Consider the following 22654-nt stretch of genomic DNA (forward strand, 5'->3'; position numbering starts at 1 on the left):
CTCCAGATCATTTGGCAAGGAGGTTTTAGACACTAGGTACAACAGAGAAAAGTATTTCCACACACAACGGGGTTAGCAAATGTCATGGACATAATTCATTTCCCACATAATTTGGACTAAATTGGAGCCTCCCCAAATCAGAGAGCAGGAGAGGAAGACCTCTTCTTTGGCTGGCTCTTCTCTTTGGGGTACTATGGCATGAATGCTGATGAGGACTCTTTTTTGTATCTGTTCTTGGCCTGGTGACTTGGGCAGCCTCTACCAATGGGTCGGGATGTGATGGGGAAGACTAGGAGAATCTGACAAGGACAGATGGCAATAACGCAAACTGTCCAGCACCAGTAGAACAATGGTGGACCACAGGATGTCTGAAATAACACAAGGAGCAGACATTTGACTTCTCTCTTTCACTTCTCACACCCGGATTATGGCTGCTCTCAATTTCCCCCAACAATCTCTGATTACTCTCCCTCTTCAGGATTTTTCTGCAGTAACAAGTGTGACTACCATGTGAGTGGGGAAGAGATTTTGCTTAGAGTCTTGCTTTCAAAATTTGGGCTACCTCATGAAGTTACTAAAGGCTACCTGGGACCCAGTATTGCCCAAATCCCCAAATCTAGGCCAGGAGCACAAACACGTAAGTATCTAGAAGGTTGCTCAAATGAAAAGAACTGTTCTACTCTAGAACATAGACAGGAAACAAGCCTCTAGTATTTTATAGCTGGGAGGCCTCCATGCATATCTGGTCCAATGGCCTATATGATAAAGAGGCAGAAGTGAGTCTCTGAGACCCACAGTTAATGAATGGGTAGATCCAGAGACAGAATTTAGATCTCCGGTCTCATTCTTACATTATATTGTTGGAGGACCCCTAAAGCAGAGAACCATGAAAGGTTACTTCCTGTTTTGAATGTTTTATAACAGAACTCATTATTTTAGACATATTTACTCTAGTCAATTTTATTTCTAATATTTTAGACTTTCTAATTTGCCTGATTTTCCAGGTTCTACTCTATATTGTTCCTACCTTTCTTATACATTTGTCTGTATCTGTGGATGTAATTTATATAAAATCAGAGGAAAAAACCATTTATGAATATGTATTTCTGGGCTTAACTTCTTTTACTAATTCATACTGTGTTTTGGGAGGAATTTAGTATTTTATATGAAAATTTAGACTTTATAATTCTTTTAATGCCCAGACTAAAATTCTTCTCTAAGAAGAAAATGTGCGTTTTGATTTTAGCCTCAATCTCATGGCAAACAATTCACTTTTAAAAGTGGCATAAACTACAGCAAAGAGGGGATTAAAAGTGACACAAATTTCCCTGAGATGAAATTATGAAAAGTAATGCAAAATAAAATGCAGATCGTACCTGCAGAGGCAGAACCTTACATTCAAAGAAACTTTATTAATTTAAGGTTATAGAGAACACTTTTCAAAAGAACTGAAGTCATATTAATCTACCCAAATTAAGCCATATTTTAATCTCCAATGAGTTAAAAACCTATATTTTTAATCAACAGTTCCTGTTTGTATTTTTTTTTTCCCTAGAGAAAGACAGCATCGTGATAGCATTTGGCCTGCTCGAGGGAGGTGGGGGGGGGGGGGGCTAAATAGGTGATGGGCATTAAGAAGGGCATTTATTGGGATGAAACTGGGTGTTACATGTAAGTGTTGAATCACTAAATTCTACTCCTGAAACCAATACTACAGTGTATGTTAGCTAACTTGAATTAAAAAAAAAGAAAAAAAGATAGCATTTTGGAAACTCTACTTGCAAAATGCCTTTATCTGGGAAAAGCTATTCAAATTCATGCAGTCACAAGCATGAATCCAGAAAGCCCAGCTAGAAGCTGTGGAGAGGTCAGACCCAGAAAGCCTCAAAGTCCATAATGAAGAGCTATTCGAAACCTTCAAAAGAAGAAGAATTCTCCACGTCAGATTGAAGGGCTCCATATATGTTATTTATCCCCATTAAGGTGCAAAAAGCAGCTACAGGTTCTGCTGAGAACAATTTTGACGGCAAAATCTGTATGAGCCAGGAGAGGAGGGCCTTTGCCTATTTTTTATTTTACTCCTTCTCCTCTCATTTTCCAAGAGCTCTGAAGTCGTTAGCGTTTTATCTTTGTTCTGCCAATATATAGAATTTGCTTCAAAGGTGGAAGGAAAGTCATTTGTATCCGGTCTTGGTATATTCTAGTTTAGATTCTTTTTTGAGAGAGAGAGAGAGAGAGAAAGAGCGTGAGAGAGCATGAGGTTGGGGAGGGGGGCAGGAGGGGCAGAGGGAGAGGGAGAAAGAAAATCTCAAGCAGGCTCTACACCCAGCATGGAGCCCAAGGCGGGGCTCGATCTCACAACCCTGACATCAGGACCTGAGCCCAAATCAAGAGTCAGACACTTTAATGACTGAGCCACCCAAGGCGGGCGCCCCCCCCCCCCTTGATATATTCTGTAAGCTGAACACTAGGCGTTGAGTGGCAAACTCAGACGAGTCCAGGGCAAGAAGAGGGGTGCTGTCGGTAAGGGCATGTGTCTTTCACAAAGCTCTGGGGAGCTCGCTACTACTCAGGTGCACCCATGCCTGCCCTGCAAAAATTTGGGCCTAGGGTTGCCAGATCCTCAAAGTTGTCGAGAGAAGCACATCCTGATTTTTTTTTTTTTTAATTTCAAACATTCTGGTTTTTAATGGGGCTAAAGTTGTTTTTAACTGCACAAGCAAACAAAACACTTATTCCGTTGTTCTGAATCTGCAGGTGGCCAATTTGTCTCTGATTGCAGGCACCTGTATCACATGTAATAAGCTCCCAGTAAATTTTATCTACTGTTCTTATGACTTCACCTGATTACTCAAACAGGGACTTTGGAATTGGTCTTTTCCTTTTCTGAACAAATCTTCTGTGTTCCTATTTAAATATTAATCGCTAATTCCTAGATTTCTCTTGATCTTCTGATATATTCTGGAAAAGGTTTTGGAAAGATTTATTATTCCCTCTACTTCTATTTTGGTGTTTGAATAAGAGATAACTCTTACTTTGTATCTTGAGGCTGTTTTCAAACCGGGTGTACAGAAATCGTTTATAATTTGGTCACTAGAATGAAGATCTTTGGTTAGAACATGTTGTATTTCTAGAATGTATATAATTTGCAATATGAATATGCCTCCCTAAAATAATATTTCAGCCTATGTTCTCATGGTTTCCGCAGTGTCCTTATTCCACACCAGCTTTGCTTTGTTATTTTTTGCATAAAAAGGATTAATTTTAAGTCAGCCTCCTAGGATACTTTAGTCTTAGCCAATGCGGGTAAGTGTTTTAAGATATTTATAAAAAGAAGTAACCAAACACAATCTGTCTTGCTCATCAAAATCACTAAGTCAGCCTCAGGTTTTGAAGCTTTAAGACATGCTAAATTCAGTGCGATGGGGAACCAGAGGAAAACGCGTGAAAAGCTACCAAGCACCAAACAAATATTTTTATATAGGCTAGTCATAGCAAATTCGGTGATTCATGTTAGAGAATTTTCTAGGAAAGCATTAGAATATGAGATCACTGGGGCGCCTGGGTGGTGCAGTCGTTAAGCGTCTGCCTTCGGCTCCGGGCATGATCCCAGCGTTCTGGGGTCGAGCCCCACATCAGGATCCTCCACTAGGAGCCTGCTTCTTCCTCTCCCACTCCCCCTGCTTGTGTTCCCTCTCTCGCTGGCTGTCTCTATCAAATAAATAAATAAAAAATCTTAAAAAAAAAGTATGCGATCATTATGCATATTATTTTGATTCCAGCCCATTTTCTCACTTGCTTTTAAATGCTGATGGGGAAGGCCAGCTATCTGGCAAGCCCTTCTCCCTTACCCCCATCCCTTGTAGGTGTTTGTCTATATTTAAATTTGCTCCTGTATCCATTACAAGTCAGATTACAGTGAATACCTATCATGTCCAATAGGACTTGGTTGAGATGATCTTCTGAAACTCCATTTGGGAAGAGAAACAAAGAGCCCGCTACTAACCAAGACATCATTAAGACTCAACCAGATTGAGCAATCAATAAGATGGACATTTCCAAAGGAAAAATGAGGCCAGGGAGTAGGAGGACTCACCCTTAAAAACACACAGCTCAAAATGACAAGGATTACTTGTCGTTAAAATTGGGGGAAGGACAACAGCGGAAAACCAATGAGGAACAGAGCCTTTTTGAGGCGCTGCAGGTAAACTTCAGACCACCCAATTGAGTCAATTTTTGAAGTGGTCAAATTTGGATAATTCAGAGAAAGATTCAGAATCAAGAATAAGCGCAATTGGCAACATATAAAGAGAGGCTATTAAAGCACCCCGACAGAATTGTATGCCCCGTGGCACGTGATCTGCACCTGACTCAGTTACTCGCAAGCGGCCGTTCAGTTTAGTAGTAGCCGTAGTGACGATAATAATAATGTGTTTGTTTTTAGAAACCAAAAGACTTTGCGTTTCTATTTTGATGTATTTTAGTATTTTTGTTCTTCTATGTCTCCCACTTCTCCTCCCTTCTATCACAGGGACTTGCCACAGCTGGGGTATCCTGCCGGTGGTACGGAGACCGCCAGGCTGGGGCCCATGGATGGGATGACGCGTTTTAGCCCTTGCTGCAGTATCCACTTAGGTGAGTTCAATACAACAAGCATTTCTTGGTGCTCATTCACGTGGAAACACAGTATTTCCATACTTTTTGGTGGAGAGGTTGCCTGCGTCAGCCGAGCATCGGCATCCTGGGAACATTTTCCCAATATACCAAGCACCTGAGAAGAGAACATTGAATTTCTCTCTCTCTCTCTTTTTTTTAGTAGATCTATTTCATTGTTGTCCTAAAGTAAAAAAAGATGTAGGTACATCATACCAGATTTGTGCTGCCACTAAAAATCACCCACTGGTACTAAAAAGGAGTGTGGACGAGTTGCTTTGCACTTTATAAAATCCCCTTTTTCTTCTGTTTCTTTGACAGCTCCAGAAGGGAATATTTTTCTGATTAGCTGAAAAATAAAAGAAGAAAGACACCTTCCCTCTTCTAGGCCAGCTTCACAAGCCTTCATTCATGAATGCTATCACGTTGAGCATTAAACAAGAAATTAACTTAAAAGAACGTTTGCCTAGCTCATGGTAGGTATATGCAGCTGGACTAATCCAAGTGGAAGCTGTGTTAAATAAAACTCCATACTTTTAATATTTAATCATATGCCTGTGATTGAGGAAGAGGTGAATCTTCACAAAATTACACTGTGACCCTTCATAACAGACTTGTGAAGTCACTTAGCAACCAACTTCCTTTTCTCCCCATGGGGCATAATTAGACCTTGTCCTGGTTCACAAAGGTTTGTTTTTAAAATTCAAAATCTCGTTTAGGTGTTAAACACAGTCAGTCATTATGGAGATGATGAAAATGAACAGAAGTCATGTTTGGCCAAAATGTAGAAAGGACTTATTTCTTACCGGACTTTTCCTCTAAAAAGTGTAGGCATGAGGAAGAAGAAGAGAGAAAATGAGAGAGGTGAAATGTATTTTCAGAGAAACAGATAAGGCTCAGAATAACCTTCTTTAAAGCAGCTCTCAAGGCATTGCTCTTCCAATGGCTCTTTCTGGGCATCTGACATAGTCATTCCCCGGCCACCGGCTTTAGCTTGAAGGGTGGCAGAACACCCCCCCCAAAATCTGCTACTTGCTATATTGATGATTTTTGAACTGCAAGCATTTGGAAAACGGTAAATGCAAGAAGACACTTTCTCTGAACAACCCTAATCCGTCTGAAGATAAATCTTGCATAAGAATTGTCATAAATCCCCTTCGCAAGAGTGTTGTTGATCAGGGAGGACTGACTCTTAGTGCCAGAGAGGAAGTCGATACGGCACTCTGACGAACCTGATCACACAAAATTCATCCCACCTATTTTTCCTAAAGATCAGATGCTCTCCCTTCAGAGGCCTACGTCCCCTCCCCTTCCCCTACTCAGTGGTATTTAATTCAGGATTCTAAAGCCACCTCTTTGAGTTACTTTATTTTTCCTGGGTGTCTCCCGTGTATACATGAAATGTACATGCTACTATACGTCTGTTTTTCTCCTTAACATGTCCTTTCGTTAGAGCCCCAGTTGAACACCCAAATGGGAAGAGATCAAGTTTTGCTTCTCCTATAAGTTCAAGCTATAGAGGGCATTGGCGTGGCCTCCTCTGGGCACATTCTAAGCTGTCTTTTAAATGGTTTGCTTCCAGCAAATAGATTTGTGCCTTGAAAATAGGAAACTATGCTCTGTAAGATGGCGAGGATTTTGGAAGATGCCACTATTGCAGTGCAGCCGAGCATGGTCATAAACCTGAAACACGAGATTTTCCAGTAGCTCCAACTTCGTCAGGGAACCCTGCACCTGCCATCTCCTCACAAGACACCCTGGCTGCACTCACCAATTCTTTCATCCCATCTTTCGTTTCTCCCCACTCCCCATGAACAATAGCAAATTATTGTCCATGGTGAGTGGTCTCTGGCTCCCTCGGAAAGCTTTTTTATTTCCTGGGCAACCGTCACCGTGAGGGCCTCATTCCTGCCTGACAGCAGCGCTCCACGAGCCTTCTGCACGCACTTCCTAGCTGATGGTCCTATTTCTAGGTTCACCCCCTAAATTCATCCTCTGCATTACCTCCAGAATTATTTTTCAAACCAGCGAAGTGAATATGTTACTCTGCCCTTCAAGAACCTCCCAATTATTCAGATAATAGAACACACGCTCCATTCTACGTCAGTTATGTCTTCACGATGGGCTCCAACTTCCCCTCACCCTTCACCTTCCACCGCTGCCTGTAGGAAGCCACGCTTAACAGCAGAGGCTCCTGGCCGTCGGAATGTTCAGTCACCTCAGCGGCTTCCCTGCCTCGGTAGCCCTCGATTACAATTTTACTTATTCTTCAAGGCCAGGAACGTTTCTTCCATGAGGCCTTCCCCAAGCTTCCCCATCAGAATAAGTGGTTCCCTTTTCTTGTTTGATCACAGCACATTCCTTTGGTTCAAAATAACCACCTCATATTGAAGGTCTTTCTCATATTGAAGGATGTTTATTAGCTTCGGGGAAAACAAAGGTCCACTTTGCCAGCACATTCTTTGCAGTTCCTATTTTGTCCTGTGTTATTAAGGTGTCTCCACTCGATTATTAGCTCACAGTAATGGTCATGCATGGACCCTCTCAGATCCAAAACAGTGCTAGGCACACACCAGGCATTCAAAGCAGGTTTAGGAATTCCCTTTCGGAGGGGCCATTAAAACACCATAAAATGTTTGAAGCATAATGTCTTTTAAAATACAGAAAGATGAATTGCACTCTGAAATAAAGCTGAATTGTATATGCCCCAAGGGATGTGGCCCCAGTTGTAATGTTCCTTCACCAGCTCGTATAAATGTTTCACTTAACTCCCACTTAACTGCTGCTCTCTCTGCCTTTAGTGACCCCAGGGGCGAATATATGTTACAAGGGCTCCCAGGGACTAGCACAGCTTTGTACAAACAGTAGTATAGAGCTATGTGATCAGATCTCCAGGGTAGAATATTCTCTTATAGCAAAAAACAAATGCTTCAGAATAACTGAGGGTCAAGATAGGGGCTGACTTTCAGCCCCAGATCCTTGGTAAGTAACACAAAGAAATGGAAATTATTAAGATCCATGTTTTCAACCTACAGACAAAAAGAAATTCTTAGGTTCAAATCAAATAGCTTCAAAGGAATTGTCCTGAAGAAGGAGCAGGAACTTTTCTATATTTGAATTAGCTTAACCCCTTATTTTCTGGATGCCTTTGAGCAAGTTGTCCTGTGCCTAGATCTGATGATTTCTAAGGCAGGGATGTAGATTTGTTGTGGAATTGGAGAACTGTTGTAGGAATGTTGTGAGGATTAAAGGATGTGGATGATACTGACAGCTAACGTTTACTGAGAACTATTACTGATTGACCCTATGCAGTTGGTGTCCTTGTTATTTCTCATTTACCAGCGAGGAAAAGGAGGCACTGATGAATTCCAAGGTCACACAGTTACAAAGGACCAGAGCTGGGACTGGTTCCCAGCTTATCTACCTCCCCAGAGCCTGGTTGGGGTGGGCCCATGGAACAGACCAAGTCCCCTAAACTGATTAACCCAATTTCAGGGCCTTATCAGCATTGGGATCTAGAAACAACACAGCTGAAAGCTCACAGATCACAGAACCTGGAAAATAACCTTGGATCTTTCCAAAGGAAAGAGTTAAATAGATCATGTCTAGCTATCATAGCAGCTCTCAAGGGATGAACTTTTTAGAATGTGAGCTTGTGTTTCTAAGCATGGTTTCAACCTTGGAATTAAACTCTGATTAGAAGGTAAATTTCTCAGCCTTCTCCTAGAATTAAATGCATTATATTGAATTAGAATCAGAAGAATAAACATGAACATACAAATGATAAGGGCCTTTTCTCCTCCCCACACCTTCCCATTCCAGGCTTCATGGTGGTTACAACTTTTTTTTTTTTTAAGATTTTATTTATTTATTTGAGAGAGAGAGAGAGAGAGAGAGCAGGAGCAGAGGGAAGAGACAGAGGGAGAGGGAGAAGCAGGCTCCTCGATGAGCAGGGAGCCCAATGTGGGGCCAGATCCCAGGACCTGGGATCATGACCGGAGCCAAAGGCCCAACAGACTGAGCCACCCAGGAGCCCCAGGCTTCATGGTGATTAAACCATTTTTATTCAATATATTGTTTGCTTTAATTGTTAGCAGCTGCTGACACCTAGGCTATGGCTTCTTGGCTTAAGGATTTCTTCGGAATGTTAAACAAATAAATAACGAAAAGAAAAACCCTATAAGACAATTCTCCTTTGGCGAAAACAAAGATATTTCTTGATTTAAAATGAGCTCATAGCATCGGAGTTGATTTTTAATTGTGGAAAAGATACTAAGAAAATTGGAAAAGAGATGTATACCCCCAGGTCCACTTGTCCGTAGAAACAGAATGAGTGAATTTGTGGACTAGACAAAACATACACTTAAAATATAATCAATGAATCATGTCTAGTGCAGGGCTTTTCCTGCGCTATAGCCTGAGAAATTATAGTTCTTTAATTTGCAAGCCTTGTTGAGAGGCAGCTCATATTTATCCCAAATCATTTTCTAGTGCCAGGAGTCATGCAAGTTAGGTCTTGTTGCCACCTACACTTTTGCATAAGGGGCTTGAAAGCAGCAACACTTATGGTAGAATTTAGCTTAAGACCCAGAGCCAAAGCCAACAGAGGTGAATGAAGAAAAGCACACACCAGAGTTTAGTGATCCTTACACAGAGGTTTTGTGTTCCAAATACATCCCTGCACTCTTAACAAAGAATCAGCTACCGTGGAAATTTTTGGCAACAAGCTTCATAAGAGTGGAACCAAGACTCAAAAAACCAAGTCTAATCCATAAGCTTCTTAAGTATCTGCTGCAACTGTTTAACCTTAAAAATAAGATGGCCATATTTTGGATCTTGATATTTAATGAATGAGATTTTATTATAAATATAACCACTTCTTATCAGTTGTCAGACAAAAGAAGCAAAAGGATAATTTATTCATTTATTAAACCATTAACAGCTATTTACTGGGTGCCTAATAAAACCTAGACACTACTCTAGACATATTGGTGAACAAAACAACAGGAACAATAGACAAAGAAAGCTCCAATGAGCTTATTTTGGGGACCAGAGGAAGGAGATAGATAAAAAAAATAATAAACATAAGAAACAAAGCAAAGTAATTGGTATTTTAGAAGATGATAAACGCAATTTTTAAAAGCAGAGCAGATAAAGAGGCTTGAGAATGCCAGGGTAGAGAGCTCCGTGATTTTCAGTAAGGTAGTCAGTGCAAGCCACTGAGAACGTGATTTGCCCAAGCAGCTGAGGTGGGGAGGGATGTCACACTGTAGCTCTTTGGTGGAGAGGAGGCACAGCCAGGGAGCCAGGGGAGAGTGGAATGAGAAGGGAGAGTGGCAGGTGTTAGCCTGCAGGCTGGGGGTGTCCCCACCGTGAAGGTCTTGAAGGCTAATGTGAAGACTCTGGCTTTGCTCTGTTCCAATGCAGCTTACAACCCTCACTTCTCAGGAGTTCTCCAGGGTGGGGTTTAGTCAGGGTTGGTTGCTGAAAGAAGGCATAGATGACACAGAAGAAACAATCTCAGAGAATGCCTGCTTGTGACATATGCCGCCATTTTTCATTACTCTTGGGAAGCTGACTTTGATTCCCCAAATATCAAGTTAAAACAGAAGACAGAGATGGGCTTCAAAAATAGGTTAGGAAGTGGAAAGGGAGTTTGTACTGGGCAAAACAGAGTGAGGCCAGTCCATCTTGCCTTCCCTGTCTGTTGGCCACTTTAGGACAAGGGATTTGGACAGGCTCATCGGCCCTGTACCCCCGCTGTGCTGGTAGCCGATTCAAAAGATGGCTCCTTAGGTCCATGACAGTTAGTGGCTGTGTTTTAGACAGAAAGAAATCTCGCTTCATTCTGTTCATTCTGAAATTTCCCCTAGTCTCCAAAGAGACATTTTCTGACATAATGAATGTGAATGACTCACACTCAAAGAGTTTGGGTTTATTTTTTCTAAAATAATTAAAAAGTACATCCATTGCTGTAGATTATTTCTGGCCCTAAAAAAAAAAATATTCTCCATCATAGGACAAAGGGATAGATACTTTTTTCTTATACTGTTATACTTATTTTTAAACTATTATTCATACACTTATAGAAACTTCTTAGTACAAAAATAAATATATTATAAAAAAAGAGAATACAGTGTGTACCACTAAGTGACTGAAACCTGAGGCCTTACAAAGGAGAACAGGCATCTCACTGGAGATGTGGGATCAGGGGAAGAGTGCTAGCACTCCCAGAAAAGAAGGGCACATTAATAAACTTTAAAAAAAGAACTTGCCAACTGTACGAAAGTTATTGTTCATATTATTCATCCATCTAATAATGCAGAAAAACAGGTGAATCGGAAGGGGAAAGATCAAAGAAATGGAGAGCCAGAAATCTCCTCTCTTTCTAAAGTAACGTGAGGGATGTAAGTCGCACTTTGCCGCATGAAACACCAAGTTCCATATAATTTCCCACAGTGAAGAGCATCCATCCATCCGACCAATCGACAAGTATTTTCTAAGTTCCTGCTCTGAGTCATTCAACGTTGTAGGTTCTTGAGGGAAGGCCCCCTTCATGGGGTAACAACCTACAGCGTCTGGGTGCAGGATCACTTGTCATAAATCCAACACTGACTGAATCATTCACAAATTATGCTTCTGTTACAAACTTATTTTCCAAATTGATTGCTTCATTATAGAGCCCATTCAACCCTGATTATGGCCATTAGCTAATAAAAATAGTTTTAAATTCTAAACTCTACACAAGTAGGACTAACACAACCAAGGCAGAAGAACTTGATGATATAAAAATTAGTTTTTTTTAATTATGATTAGCATTGTAATTAAAAGCATGTAATTTTTTTTAAAAAAGCATGTAATTCAAGATTTCCTGCCTCTGGTCGAGGACAGCTTCACGTTTTTATGTGTCAAAATTTTGGTTATATTGTTTCAATTAGATTTTAAGCTGGTAACAGAAATTGAGCATTTCTTCTGACCAGCACAGGATGGGCATGGAAAGTATGGAAAAATGGTATTTTTATTTTATTTAATTATTTATTTATTTAAAGATTTTATTTTTATTATTTATTTGACAGAGATAGAGACAGCCAGTGAGAGAGGGAACAGAAGCAGGGGGAGTGGGAGAGGAAGAAGCAGGCTCCCAGTGGAGGAGCCTGATGTGGGGCTCGATCCCAGAACGCCCGGGATCACGCCAAGCTGAAGGCAGATGCTTAACGACTGAGCCACCCAGGCGCCCTGGTATTTTTATTTTAAAAGTCAGGAAATGGAAGCAACAGAGAATTCCCTAGGAAAAAAATAATTGGTAAAGAAGGAAAGAACAAACACTTCTCAGATATGAAGCTAATTCTTCTGCAGACAGTCCATAGCTTATCAGAATGTAGAAAAGGTAACAATATATTTTTAAAAAGGAAGGTCCTACCCATTCCTCCATCTATCCTTCTCTGAAAGGCCTGGAACAAAAAAGAGTTACATCTTATGTACCAACTGGATGATTTCGGTCAGGCTTCCTACAGCTCTGTCTGGCGGGGGCGTCTCAGACTACATCAGGGATATGGGATCTGGTCATTGTGTTGGCTGAGTATTTGGGAGGTGGAAGTGGAAGCTCATGTGCCCCTGTCTTTGATATCCCTGGTCTAAACCCAACCCAAACCATGTTCACCCTATGAAGCTCTCCTTGAAGAGTAGAACCCAAGCTGAGCCTCTTGCCTCCAACTTGCTGTGCTTGAGGTCTGCACCGAGCACTTCGCATCGGAAGGCATACAATCATTAGCCTGCCTTTGCACCACGCAGCAATCCTACCAGGAGCGAATGCCAGTGTGTAGGAGCCCGCAGCTCTCCTCCCCCACAGATGACTCTTTGTTTTTACTGAACTCAATGGGGTGCTGAACCTTCTGCCAAAGTGAGGACAGGAAAGGGGGTGGTGTTACCAAGCAGCAGCAAATTCATGGATTTTACTCATTGGCAGGCTAATTTGGGGGTGGCAGGGTGGGTGGGCCACCTGGAATAGGCAAACAGCATCAGACTGTCTCCAGTTCAAAGCTATCTCCCTCTCCCCATATTTTTTGATTAAATAACTCTGTTATGGATTGCAAATCACCAGAACGAACTTAAACTAATAGCTCCTTCAGAAGGTCATGCCATAGGGGAGGGGGAGGAGGCCCCAGCATACATGCCACTTATTCCCACATCGCTTCTTCTTTTCTTTCTTTCTTTCTTCCTTCCTTCCTTCCTTCCTTCCTTCCTTCCTTCCTTCCTTCCTTCCTTTCTTTCTTTCTTTCTTTCTTTCTTTCTTTCTTTCTTTCTTTCTTTCTTTTTCTTTCTTTCAAGTAGGCTCCATGCCCACCGTGGAGCCCAGTGCGGCCTCAAACTTACAACCATGAGATCAAGACATGAGCCGAGATCAAGAGTTGGACACCTAACCAACTGAGCCACCCAGGTGCCCCTCCCACATCTTTTCTATCAGCCCTCTTCTCCTTAACTTTACTCAAGTCCTCCCTCGCTATTTTTATTTTCTTTCTCACTCCCACAAGTCTCTTTACTTAAAGAGAAGCGGACATGGAAAGGGAGGCCAAGGAGATACACACCTAATGAGTAGGCATTCATTTTGCAACATAATCTCATGTCCTCTTTACATCAGTCCTGGCAGGATGGAGATTCCTGTTCCCATTTTACAGACTTGGGATATGAGGCTCCATATTAAGGAACTTGCCCATGGACACAGATCGTAAGATACAGACGCAAAAGCCTGTGTTCCCCCTACTTCACCAATATGCTTCAAGAAAATGTTCTCTTTCTTGGGCTCCTTATTATATCCCCAACGTGCCCCTAAAACAGAGCTTCTGCCCACAGAGGCTCTAAAGTCGGAATACACAGCAGAGTACTCACACTGCGAGGGACTTAAAGACAACAGAATCACTAGACCCTTACTCTGTAGATGAAAAAACCTATTGTGTTTTTAACTTGGCAGAAAGGAGGTAGATGCTGGAGTTCAAGTCCTGGTCCTCAAAATGTCAGCAGCCTCTCGATCTTTCTGAGTTGATTCCTTCTGTAAAATGGGGTGACCGCCACCTCTCTTCCTGCCTAGTAGTCTGGCTGCTCACTCCATCTTTCTGACCATGACAGTGCATATAAAATGGAAACCATAATTATAATGAAGCTTCAACATAAAAAATACTTGTTTGCTAGATTAGGGGAACTGAAATATGACTCATATAAAATGAGGTCTCATTCCTTAACATTTAAAACAAAGGTGTATGAGGTCTTAATATAAAATGAGAGACTTTTAATAAAGTAGAAATCACACAGGACATGGCAGCAATTAAGGCTGACTGCCCTGTCAGCTCAGCCTCGCTCTCCTGTCACACAGAATGGCACAGGAGGGACCACAGAAGGTTATGTCTGTGGATTGAGGGGGAAGAAAGCCTGGGAGGTGGGCTTCTGAGCTGGGATCAAGAGCCCTTTAGGGACCATCAAAGGGATAGCCTTAAAAGGGTTTGTGAGAACTCAGAAGTTGTATGCAAAATGTTTTAGAGGAGCTAATGAACATTTAATTTTTCCCCTGGAAAGAGAGCCAATGGCTTTTATCAAAAGTAGGATAATGTTGTGGGTAGGTGTTCTGAATTAGAAATTAGAACTTCTGGGTTCAAATCCCAGGAACTTTGCTTCTTAATTGTGACATCTTGGGTAAGTTTAATCCTTCCTTGCCTCAAATTTCTCACCTGTAAAACGGGGGTAATAATAGCACCCATCTCCTATGGTTGCTATGAGGATCAACGAGTTAATACGTGTAAAGCATCCAACACACAGTCACACTCAGATTTTCACAGCTGCCACCACCGACACTATCACCATCACCATCGTGAGCTCTCAAAGGGTTCATGACCTTAAAGGATGTTGACAAGTATTCACCATGAATACTCTGTGTTCTGCTTTGTAATAGCTGGCATTTACGAAACATCTCCATTGGGCCTTCTATATATAAAGGTACTTAAGAAAAACTAAGCACTTTACACTTCCTTAATCCTTACACGGACCTCTATATATAAAGGTACTTAAGAAAAACTAAGCACTTTACACTTCCTTAATCCTTACACGGACCCTAGGAGGTGAGCAGTAGTGTTAACCTCATTTTACACTGAAGCTTAAAGGTCTAAATAACTTGCCCAGGGTCACGTGAGTAATGAGCACAGAGCCAGGACGCACACGTCGTTCTGCCTTCCTCCAGAGCAAAAATTCGCAGTCAGTACAGGACTAAACATTTCCGGTTCAAGACGACCTCTCAAGGTCAGCCCGCAGTGATTCGTGGCTTACCAAAACACAAAAGTAAAGGCATCAAGGGCAGCACACGAGAAAAGGAAAAGATGCTGGTGCAGCAAGAATGAAACTACAGCGTTTGTCTTCTCAGGTCCGTGAAAGCTGCGGGAGCCACAAGCTTCAGAAGGATGTGGTGAGCGAAAGGCGGGGTGAAGCTCTGTGAGAGCGAGCGCCGCTTGGGGTTCTGGGAGCAGCGGACATGGCCACAGCTGAGACCCGGGGAGCGGTGAGGAAGCCAGGAGGCTCTGCAGTGGAGGCCAGAGGGAAGCTGGCTGCAGAAGACCCTAACTTCAGTCAGGAAACTGAAGTGAACAGAGGCAGGGGTTTGGCCCAACAAGGGGAAGTTCAGCTTCTGTGCGCTGCTGTCGACGTTGGTTAGACATTGCTTTCTGATAGACTGGTAGGCGGACTGTGAGCTAGAAGGTTGGATAAAGTTTGCCCGTTATTTGTGATTATTAGACCTCCGTGCCTGATACAAGGAAGGTGTTTACCAAATATCTGGTGAATTGATTCGAAGGGGAAGTTGGGAATGATGTCAATTATCTGTGAAATAATTTAGTGGGGAATACACAGTACAGGATCCCATTGTGAACTGAGCCTTCGACACAGTCTTCTGAAGAAGCACCATACTTGTTCAGGGGATTTTGATGGTACTCAAAACAATTTAGGAATGCTTCAGGAATTTCCTCCAAAACCAGTTCATAGGCATCACACAAAAAACAGTTATTTTATTTACTTGCCAAGTGTTATGCACCAGGTTATTACTAGTCTTGGCTCTAAATGACTTTGGGCTATTTCGGTTTCCTGATTTATCACTATTAATGATATTGTTTCAGCTGTGCCCCAGGCTTTGCAGATCATTCTGACAACGAGGGAATAATCTCTAAATGTAGTATGTGTAATGATACTTTTCACATGTATTAACTCATTCAACCTTCACAGTAGCCTTAAGAAGTTGGTACGGGAATTTTCTTCATTTATGGATGAAGAAATGAAGGCATAGGTTTTATAACTTGCCCAAGGCAACCCATTTAAGAGGTAGAGACCAGTCGTCTGAGTCATTGTAACATTACTGAAGTAAGTGACCATTTCCATCTCCCTCAGATGATCTAAAATGGAATTGTATTCAGTTGTATGTTGAATTCTCATTTTGTTGCTTTTGTAAAGGCATATTTTCTTAGAGTTCAATCTCCTACCCATTATTTTCTTCAGCCACTTTCAGAAGATAATTTTACTTTTTAGGAACAAAGCCATTCAGTTGTATGTTGAATTCTCATTTTGTTGCTTTTGTAAAGGCATATTTTCTTAGAGCTCAATCTTCTACCCATTATTTTCTTTAGCCACTTTCAGAAGATAATTTTACTTTTTAGGAACAAAGTCATTTTTGAAAGATGTCATGAAGGTGTGCGCCTACCCTGAACGGAGGGAGTGGGGTACAGAGGGACACAAACAGCAGACCCACTCATCTCATGTCCCTGCTTCTATCTCCTCCATTGGGAGGACTGATCTGTATGTTGTACTCACAGAAAGGGACGGACATCCCCAAAACCACCTTGTAAGGTAGGTGTATGTTATTCCCATCGTAGACATGAAGCAACTGAGAACCTGCCTCAGCAGTGTTGTCAGCGAGGGGTCGGGTCTTGCAGATTCCAGCGTCTTTCCCATGATACACCAGTTCCTTCAGGACATATAGGTACAAAGTTTCTATTCGTGTTTAATGAAATATCAATCACAAATGTCCAGTATGAAAATAAAACCTGTCTTAAAAGTACTTCCTTTAAAAGGTGGATCAGGTTTGATTTGGAATTAAAGTCTAAGATATGCAAGAAATTCCTGAACCCCTTTAACTGAATTCAAGCCTTGAGATGTAGATATATTATAATCCAAAACATGAAAACACTGAAAATGGGAAAGCAAAGCCATGACTCTCAATTAAGGGAGAAAAAGATTTTAAAAAATTCATGTATGTACATGGAGACTAGTGTGCTGATTAATTCTGTGTGTCAACTTGCCTGGCCATGGGGTCCCCAGTATAAATATTATTTCTGGGTATGTCTGTAAGGCTGTTTCTGGATGAAATTAGCATTTGAATTGGTGGATTCAGGAAAGTAAACCCCTTCTCCTATGTGGGTGGGCATTATGCAAATCTATTGAGGCCTGATTAGAACAAAAGGCAGAGGAAGGAGGAATTCACCCCCTTTTTTCTGCCTCACTGTTTGAGCTGGAACATGTCATCTCCTTCTGCCCTGAAATCGGGAATTACACTGTCAGCTCCCCTGTTCTCAGGCCCTTGGAACTGGAGTGAATTACACCATCAGCTTTCCAGGGTCTCCACTTGGCGGATGACATCTAGTGAGAATTCTTAGCGTCCATAATCACGCGAACCACTTTCTCATAACAAATGTCTTTACACACACACACACACACACACACACACACAGCCTGTTGGTTCTGTTTCTCTAGAGAACCCCGACTAACACAACTAGTGTTGAAGAACCAAGAATTGCCAAGTACTAATTGTGCATCAGGTACTGTGACCAGGCTCTTCTGAATGCTTTGCTTTGTTCATTTAGTCATTTATTAAATAACTCTGAGTGCCTAATGTGTGCCATGCACTATGCTAAGCACGGGGTACAAAAAGCCAAAGATCTGACTTACTAGAGACCAGCAGTAATCCGCACAAAATGTCTGTGAGGACTATTACTAACCTCACTTTACAGAAAAGGAAATAGAGGCTCAGAACAATGATGGGGCTTTTCTAAGGTCACACAGGTAGAACACTGTAGACCCCACAGCTGCCTCCTATTAACCTAAAATTCTGTAAACAGACACAAAGCACTTGGAAATAAAGTGATAACTCTGGGCGCCAGCACAAAGAAATAGTTATGACAAATTAAACCCGTCATCATCTCGGATAGGTTTTCTGGTCAAAGCTGTAGACATCCCATGTCTCTCGAATTCAGCATTATGTTTAATGCGTTTCCATCACTGGTTTGAACGAAATGGAAATACGTGACCAGGATGAGAGCACAGCGAGGTAAACTATTGTAAGGGGACCAGGGAGACCGCAGTGTGTTCTCAATGGATAAAAAATCAGAGGGTGGGGACAGGCCACAGTGTTCTGTCCTCGGCCTGGTCCAGCTCACACATTTGTTTACTCACTCACACACACAAGTATTCATTGAATGGCAAAGTTACATAAAAGGCCCTATGTCAGGTAGAGAAAATTTAGGGTGGACACCAAAGGTATCATACAGGTTTCTCTTCAAAAGAGCTTCTTGTACCGGCCGCTAGGAGCGCTGTCGGCACGACGCTGTAGGGTCCGCCCCAGCTGCAGCACGCTGCCTCGCCCAAGGTCACACCCCTTCTTAGCTTGCCCATATCAGAGTGGCTGTATAAAGGTTCTTCATCTCAGTCAAGCTCAGGACAGCTCTGAAGGGTCCTTCTAGCTCTAGAGTTCCATGTATGGTCAGCTCTGGCTGTTGCTGGACATGCAACACCACTTAACTTCTCCTTCTGCCCACCCTACCCTGCAGGAGTTGAGCCCAAGGTCACTCCTTAATAAATACCCTGTACAGTAAACTTGGAGATGGAAAAGGAGGTGTTTTGTCCTTTGTTAATCTTCTAAACAGCACAGCTACAAGCAAGGACAAAAATTACACAGAGATAGCATTTGGGTTTAATAATTTCTTCCAACAATGAAACAGCCTGACTCAAAAAGCAGTGCACTTTGCAAGATAGAGGAAGTGCCAGAACGACTGGAAGGGTCATTATCAACGAAACAAGTTCCTATTTTAATGAAATTTGTTTCTGTTCATCCGCTGCTGGCTAGCATGCAGCACTGCATCACTCATATTTAGAATTAAGTGATTAGAAATTTTTAAAAGGAAACATCCTGGGTTCAATAGGCTCTACGAATAAATTGCAGGTAAATGGGGGAAAAGTCCATTTCCTAAAGAACTTCCAGAAGTAATCTGAAATTACTTCAGACACAGTGGCAGAAACTGTCAATGCCCACCACTATTCATTCACTCCTTTGTCTTTTTATAACCGAACCCTGGATTTTAGCTGGTTACATGTCTATCCAGGCAAAGACTATGTTTCCCGGACTCCCTTTCAGCTAATGTAGCCATGTGATTAAATTATGGCTTTGGTAGTGATGTTTGCAAACTCCCAGTAAAACCTTTAAAGGAAACCACTTGCCTTTTATTTTCTCTTTCTTCCATCCCAAGGCTGGAACGTGGAGGTGACTGATGGTGGTAAGGCAGGCGCAGCCTCAGAAAGGCGGAGCAATCATACAGAAAGTTTCTGGGTTCTTGAATAATGCCTTAAGTAGGACTCTACCACCCAGCTGAAGTGCCTACCAGTTTTGACTTTTACATGGGAGAAAAGGAAACCACTTATTTTATATAAGCCATTTCTATTTTGGTCTCTGTTAAAGCGGCTTTACCAATATTCTAATTTGTACAGATACCAACTGAACAACTCAAACCTGAGTGCTATTCATTCTTTGCCCAATCAGCACAGTATCTTAGCAGGAGATCACAACATGCAAGGGATAGAAATTAACATCCTCTCCTGTGAGTTAACCCTTGCATTATCCCCTCTTCTTTTTTAGTGCTCTGCCTTGTCCCAGCCCACATTATACTTTATTTCTGTATAAAAGTCAAGGGCCAAGGCAAGATCTGGACTGAAATTACATTTATTTGTCTATACAATGGGATTTTTGCCAACAGTTAAAACCCTGACTTTCTATACTGCTGATGCTTTGTTTTGGGAAGGGGTAATTTTCAGATAGATTTATATTATATATACACATAGCTATATGTTTCATCCATCCATCCATCCATCCATTCATCCATCCATTCATGTATTGAGTAATTTGACCATATAGTGTGTACAGGGAACTATTCAAAAAAAAATAAGAACCAATTCATGATAAGAGATATCAAATGGGTTACAATTCATTGATACATATTCACAGATGGATGAACAGAACAAGTGAAACACAACTTAATCTTAAAATTCCTTGAAAGAAATAGAAATTAGAAATCCAACATAAGCCATTGTTATGAATGGCTTACCATTTGGAACTTCCTCCATTTCTATTAGTGTAACGATTGATGCTTTCGTAGCACAAGAACAATAGCCTATGCGAAATATATTGATATATTATTAACTAGCATAGCCTCTATTTCTCTTTTTGCACCTGAATTCAGTGTAGACATATAAACATCTGATTATCTGGCTGGAAACATTTAAAGTTGCACAAAGGATTTGCCATTTTTATCATGGCACTAACTGGATTTCAGAAGGTTTTCTTCTACTTATCTCGTTCTGGAGATAACATACTGCATATGCCGTTTGTGAACTACAGGTACACGCGGGTTATCTAGAAGAATATGTTCTCAGTTACATTCTCTCTTTTTACTTACATACATCCAGAAACACGCATACCTTTCCCTAAAGTAGCAATAACAGTTCACTCCCCTATACTAAATATCAAAAATCACAAATGTTTGGGAATCATACTCAGAGCAGAGCCAGGTTCTCACATTAGAGGGAGCAAGCTCGGAGCGCAGCGGTGGTGGTGATGGTAAGAGGATCCGAAAATCCTTTGGTTTGTGGTGTTGCTGGTGTGCAAAAACAGCCTAACGCTGTCATTATTTTCCCTGGGGTCCCCATCTACTCTTCATGCTGCTTTCCCAAAAATCTTTTCATCAGAGTCTTAACCACATCATGTCAAGACATTACCTCGAAAATAGGTGTTCAGAAAAGCTCAGAGTAAACCACCACTCTTCCTACCGCACCGCCAGCAACATATGTGTTTGGGGGAATATCTGCCAGATGACTTAGGCACACGTATTCTTTTCGCTAGAGGGGACTTCTTTCTTAGATGCAACTAGCTTTCAGCAACTACATACTGCATGTCTGCAACTGTTCTAGTAAGTTTTCTTTCACGTACATTTGTTCATTTAATCCCGTGATCTTATCTCCTGACGCTTACCCTCAGATAGCTTCCAAATGCCCACTAACTGTATGAGACCCTATAGAAAAGTGGACATAAACTGGTTTCAGGCATTTAGATAAATTTTTACAATTAATTTAAAAAAACAATTCAGTAAGTGAAAAATGATTTGAAAAATGTCAACTGAAAAGCGAAAGTGCATGCATTTAAAATGCCCCTCTTACTAGAAATCACTGGTATTACAGACCAACATATGAGTTTAAAATCTGTACTTTCCATTGCAGAACAGAAAGAAAACTAATATATTTCATGCCTCTTTGTTCAGAGAGACATCTTGAAATGCCAAGTGAGTATATGATTAAAAATTACCTGAAATATCATTTCTGGTGGTTGATTACTAATAGCAATTATTGTATTCATCATTAACAGTAGTGATAAAGGCCATTATAAGCCCTAAATTCTAAAGAAGGCATCATTATAGATTTTATTCATCCCAGGCAGGTGAATAGTTATTCTCAAAGGATAGATGATTACAACTTCTCTAGAAAGTTTAGCTGAGATATTTTTAAAAGCATCTCAGAAATGGTTCAGCATTTATTAACTACCTCTTTCAGGGAGGATGCTGTAGGAAGATCGCATCTTTCTGAAGAAGATGCCAAGAACATATTAGCTGCTAGTTTGAGAACCTTCATCTACTCTTCACAGCTACTTTTAGAAAACAGTTGTAGCATTTATCAAACACCACCAAGAAAATAGCGTACATGTTGGAACTCAGAATTCAGCAGCTACAGAAATCTAGCAGATGGGAACTGGGGGAATGAAGAACAAATTGTAGAAATACACCAATTTGAATGATGTAAGTAAGGCCTACCTATATTTTAGGTGCCTAAAAGATGAGAATATTTAAAATAATTTGATTACAAAATATAATGAAGATTATGAGTCTTAATATCTTTTTAGACTATGATCTGTGATATTAGATTAATACTTCTTTTGGGGAGCATAGCAATGAAAAAGCTGTTTTTTTGTCTTTCTTTTTTTTAAGAAAAACAATTTCCTTGGCTTTCCTCCCATGAGTTTCTAGGTGTTATATCATAAAAAAGGACACTAAGATATGTTTTTAAAAATCACTGTTAGTAAATATGTGAACTTCATGTTGTTTTTAATGGCCTCAGAAGTAACTCCGGATAATCTTTTTGTTATCTTTTTCCTTCTTTTTCAAATGCTTGCAGGAGGGTAAGTCAAAAAGAAATGTGGTCCCATACATGTGTACCATTTTGAAAAGCACAAGTACTGCAATATAAAATCAGCATAACTTTCTAAAACAGAATGAGGTTTACAAAGTTCATAAAAGGATGACCATATGCAGCCTCCAGCTTAGAGTTTCTGATCTACTTAACACGTATGGGCGGAAGACAGCTGTCTGTCCAGACTCATCAAAGCTTGACATAAAACCACTCACCACCGGTGATGGAGAAAGTGCAATGTTGCCTATGGACGCCTTCAGCTCATCTACGGTTGCGGTATTCTTAAGAATGTCTTTAGATTGCAGTGGCTTAATCTTGATATTAAATTTCTTGTGGGATTCTTCTTCTTCTTCCGATTCGCTCGAAGAATAAAAGTGCTTTCCTTTGGTAGGTAGAACACAGTTAAAGATACATAACTCTTCTTCCTACTGGGAAGCAGTGATGAGTGTTAAGACGGGAGTGCTCGCACATA

The 22654-nt window shown here is 41.1% G+C and overlaps 1 protein-coding gene across 5 annotated transcripts in view; it reads right to left on the bottom strand.

Moving 5' to 3' along the window:
- Nucleotides 1–22654, bottom strand: part of SGIP1 (SH3GL interacting endocytic adaptor 1) — a 203345-nt gene that overhangs the window by 82642 nt on the left and 98049 nt on the right. For all 5 annotated transcript variants that reach the window (XM_057310591.1, XM_057310588.1, XM_048220338.2 and 2 more), the window contains one exon: nucleotides 22398–22573. In XM_057310591.1, the coding sequence (XP_057166574.1) occupies nucleotides 22398–22573 (176 nt within the window). The remainder of the gene's footprint in view (nucleotides 1–22397; nucleotides 22574–22654) is intronic.

The sequence above is a fragment of the Ursus arctos genome, unplaced genomic scaffold (assembly GCF_023065955.2).
Source record: "Ursus arctos isolate Adak ecotype North America unplaced genomic scaffold, UrsArc2.0 scaffold_12, whole genome shotgun sequence".
Taxonomy (NCBI): Eukaryota; Metazoa; Chordata; class Mammalia; order Carnivora; family Ursidae; genus Ursus; species Ursus arctos.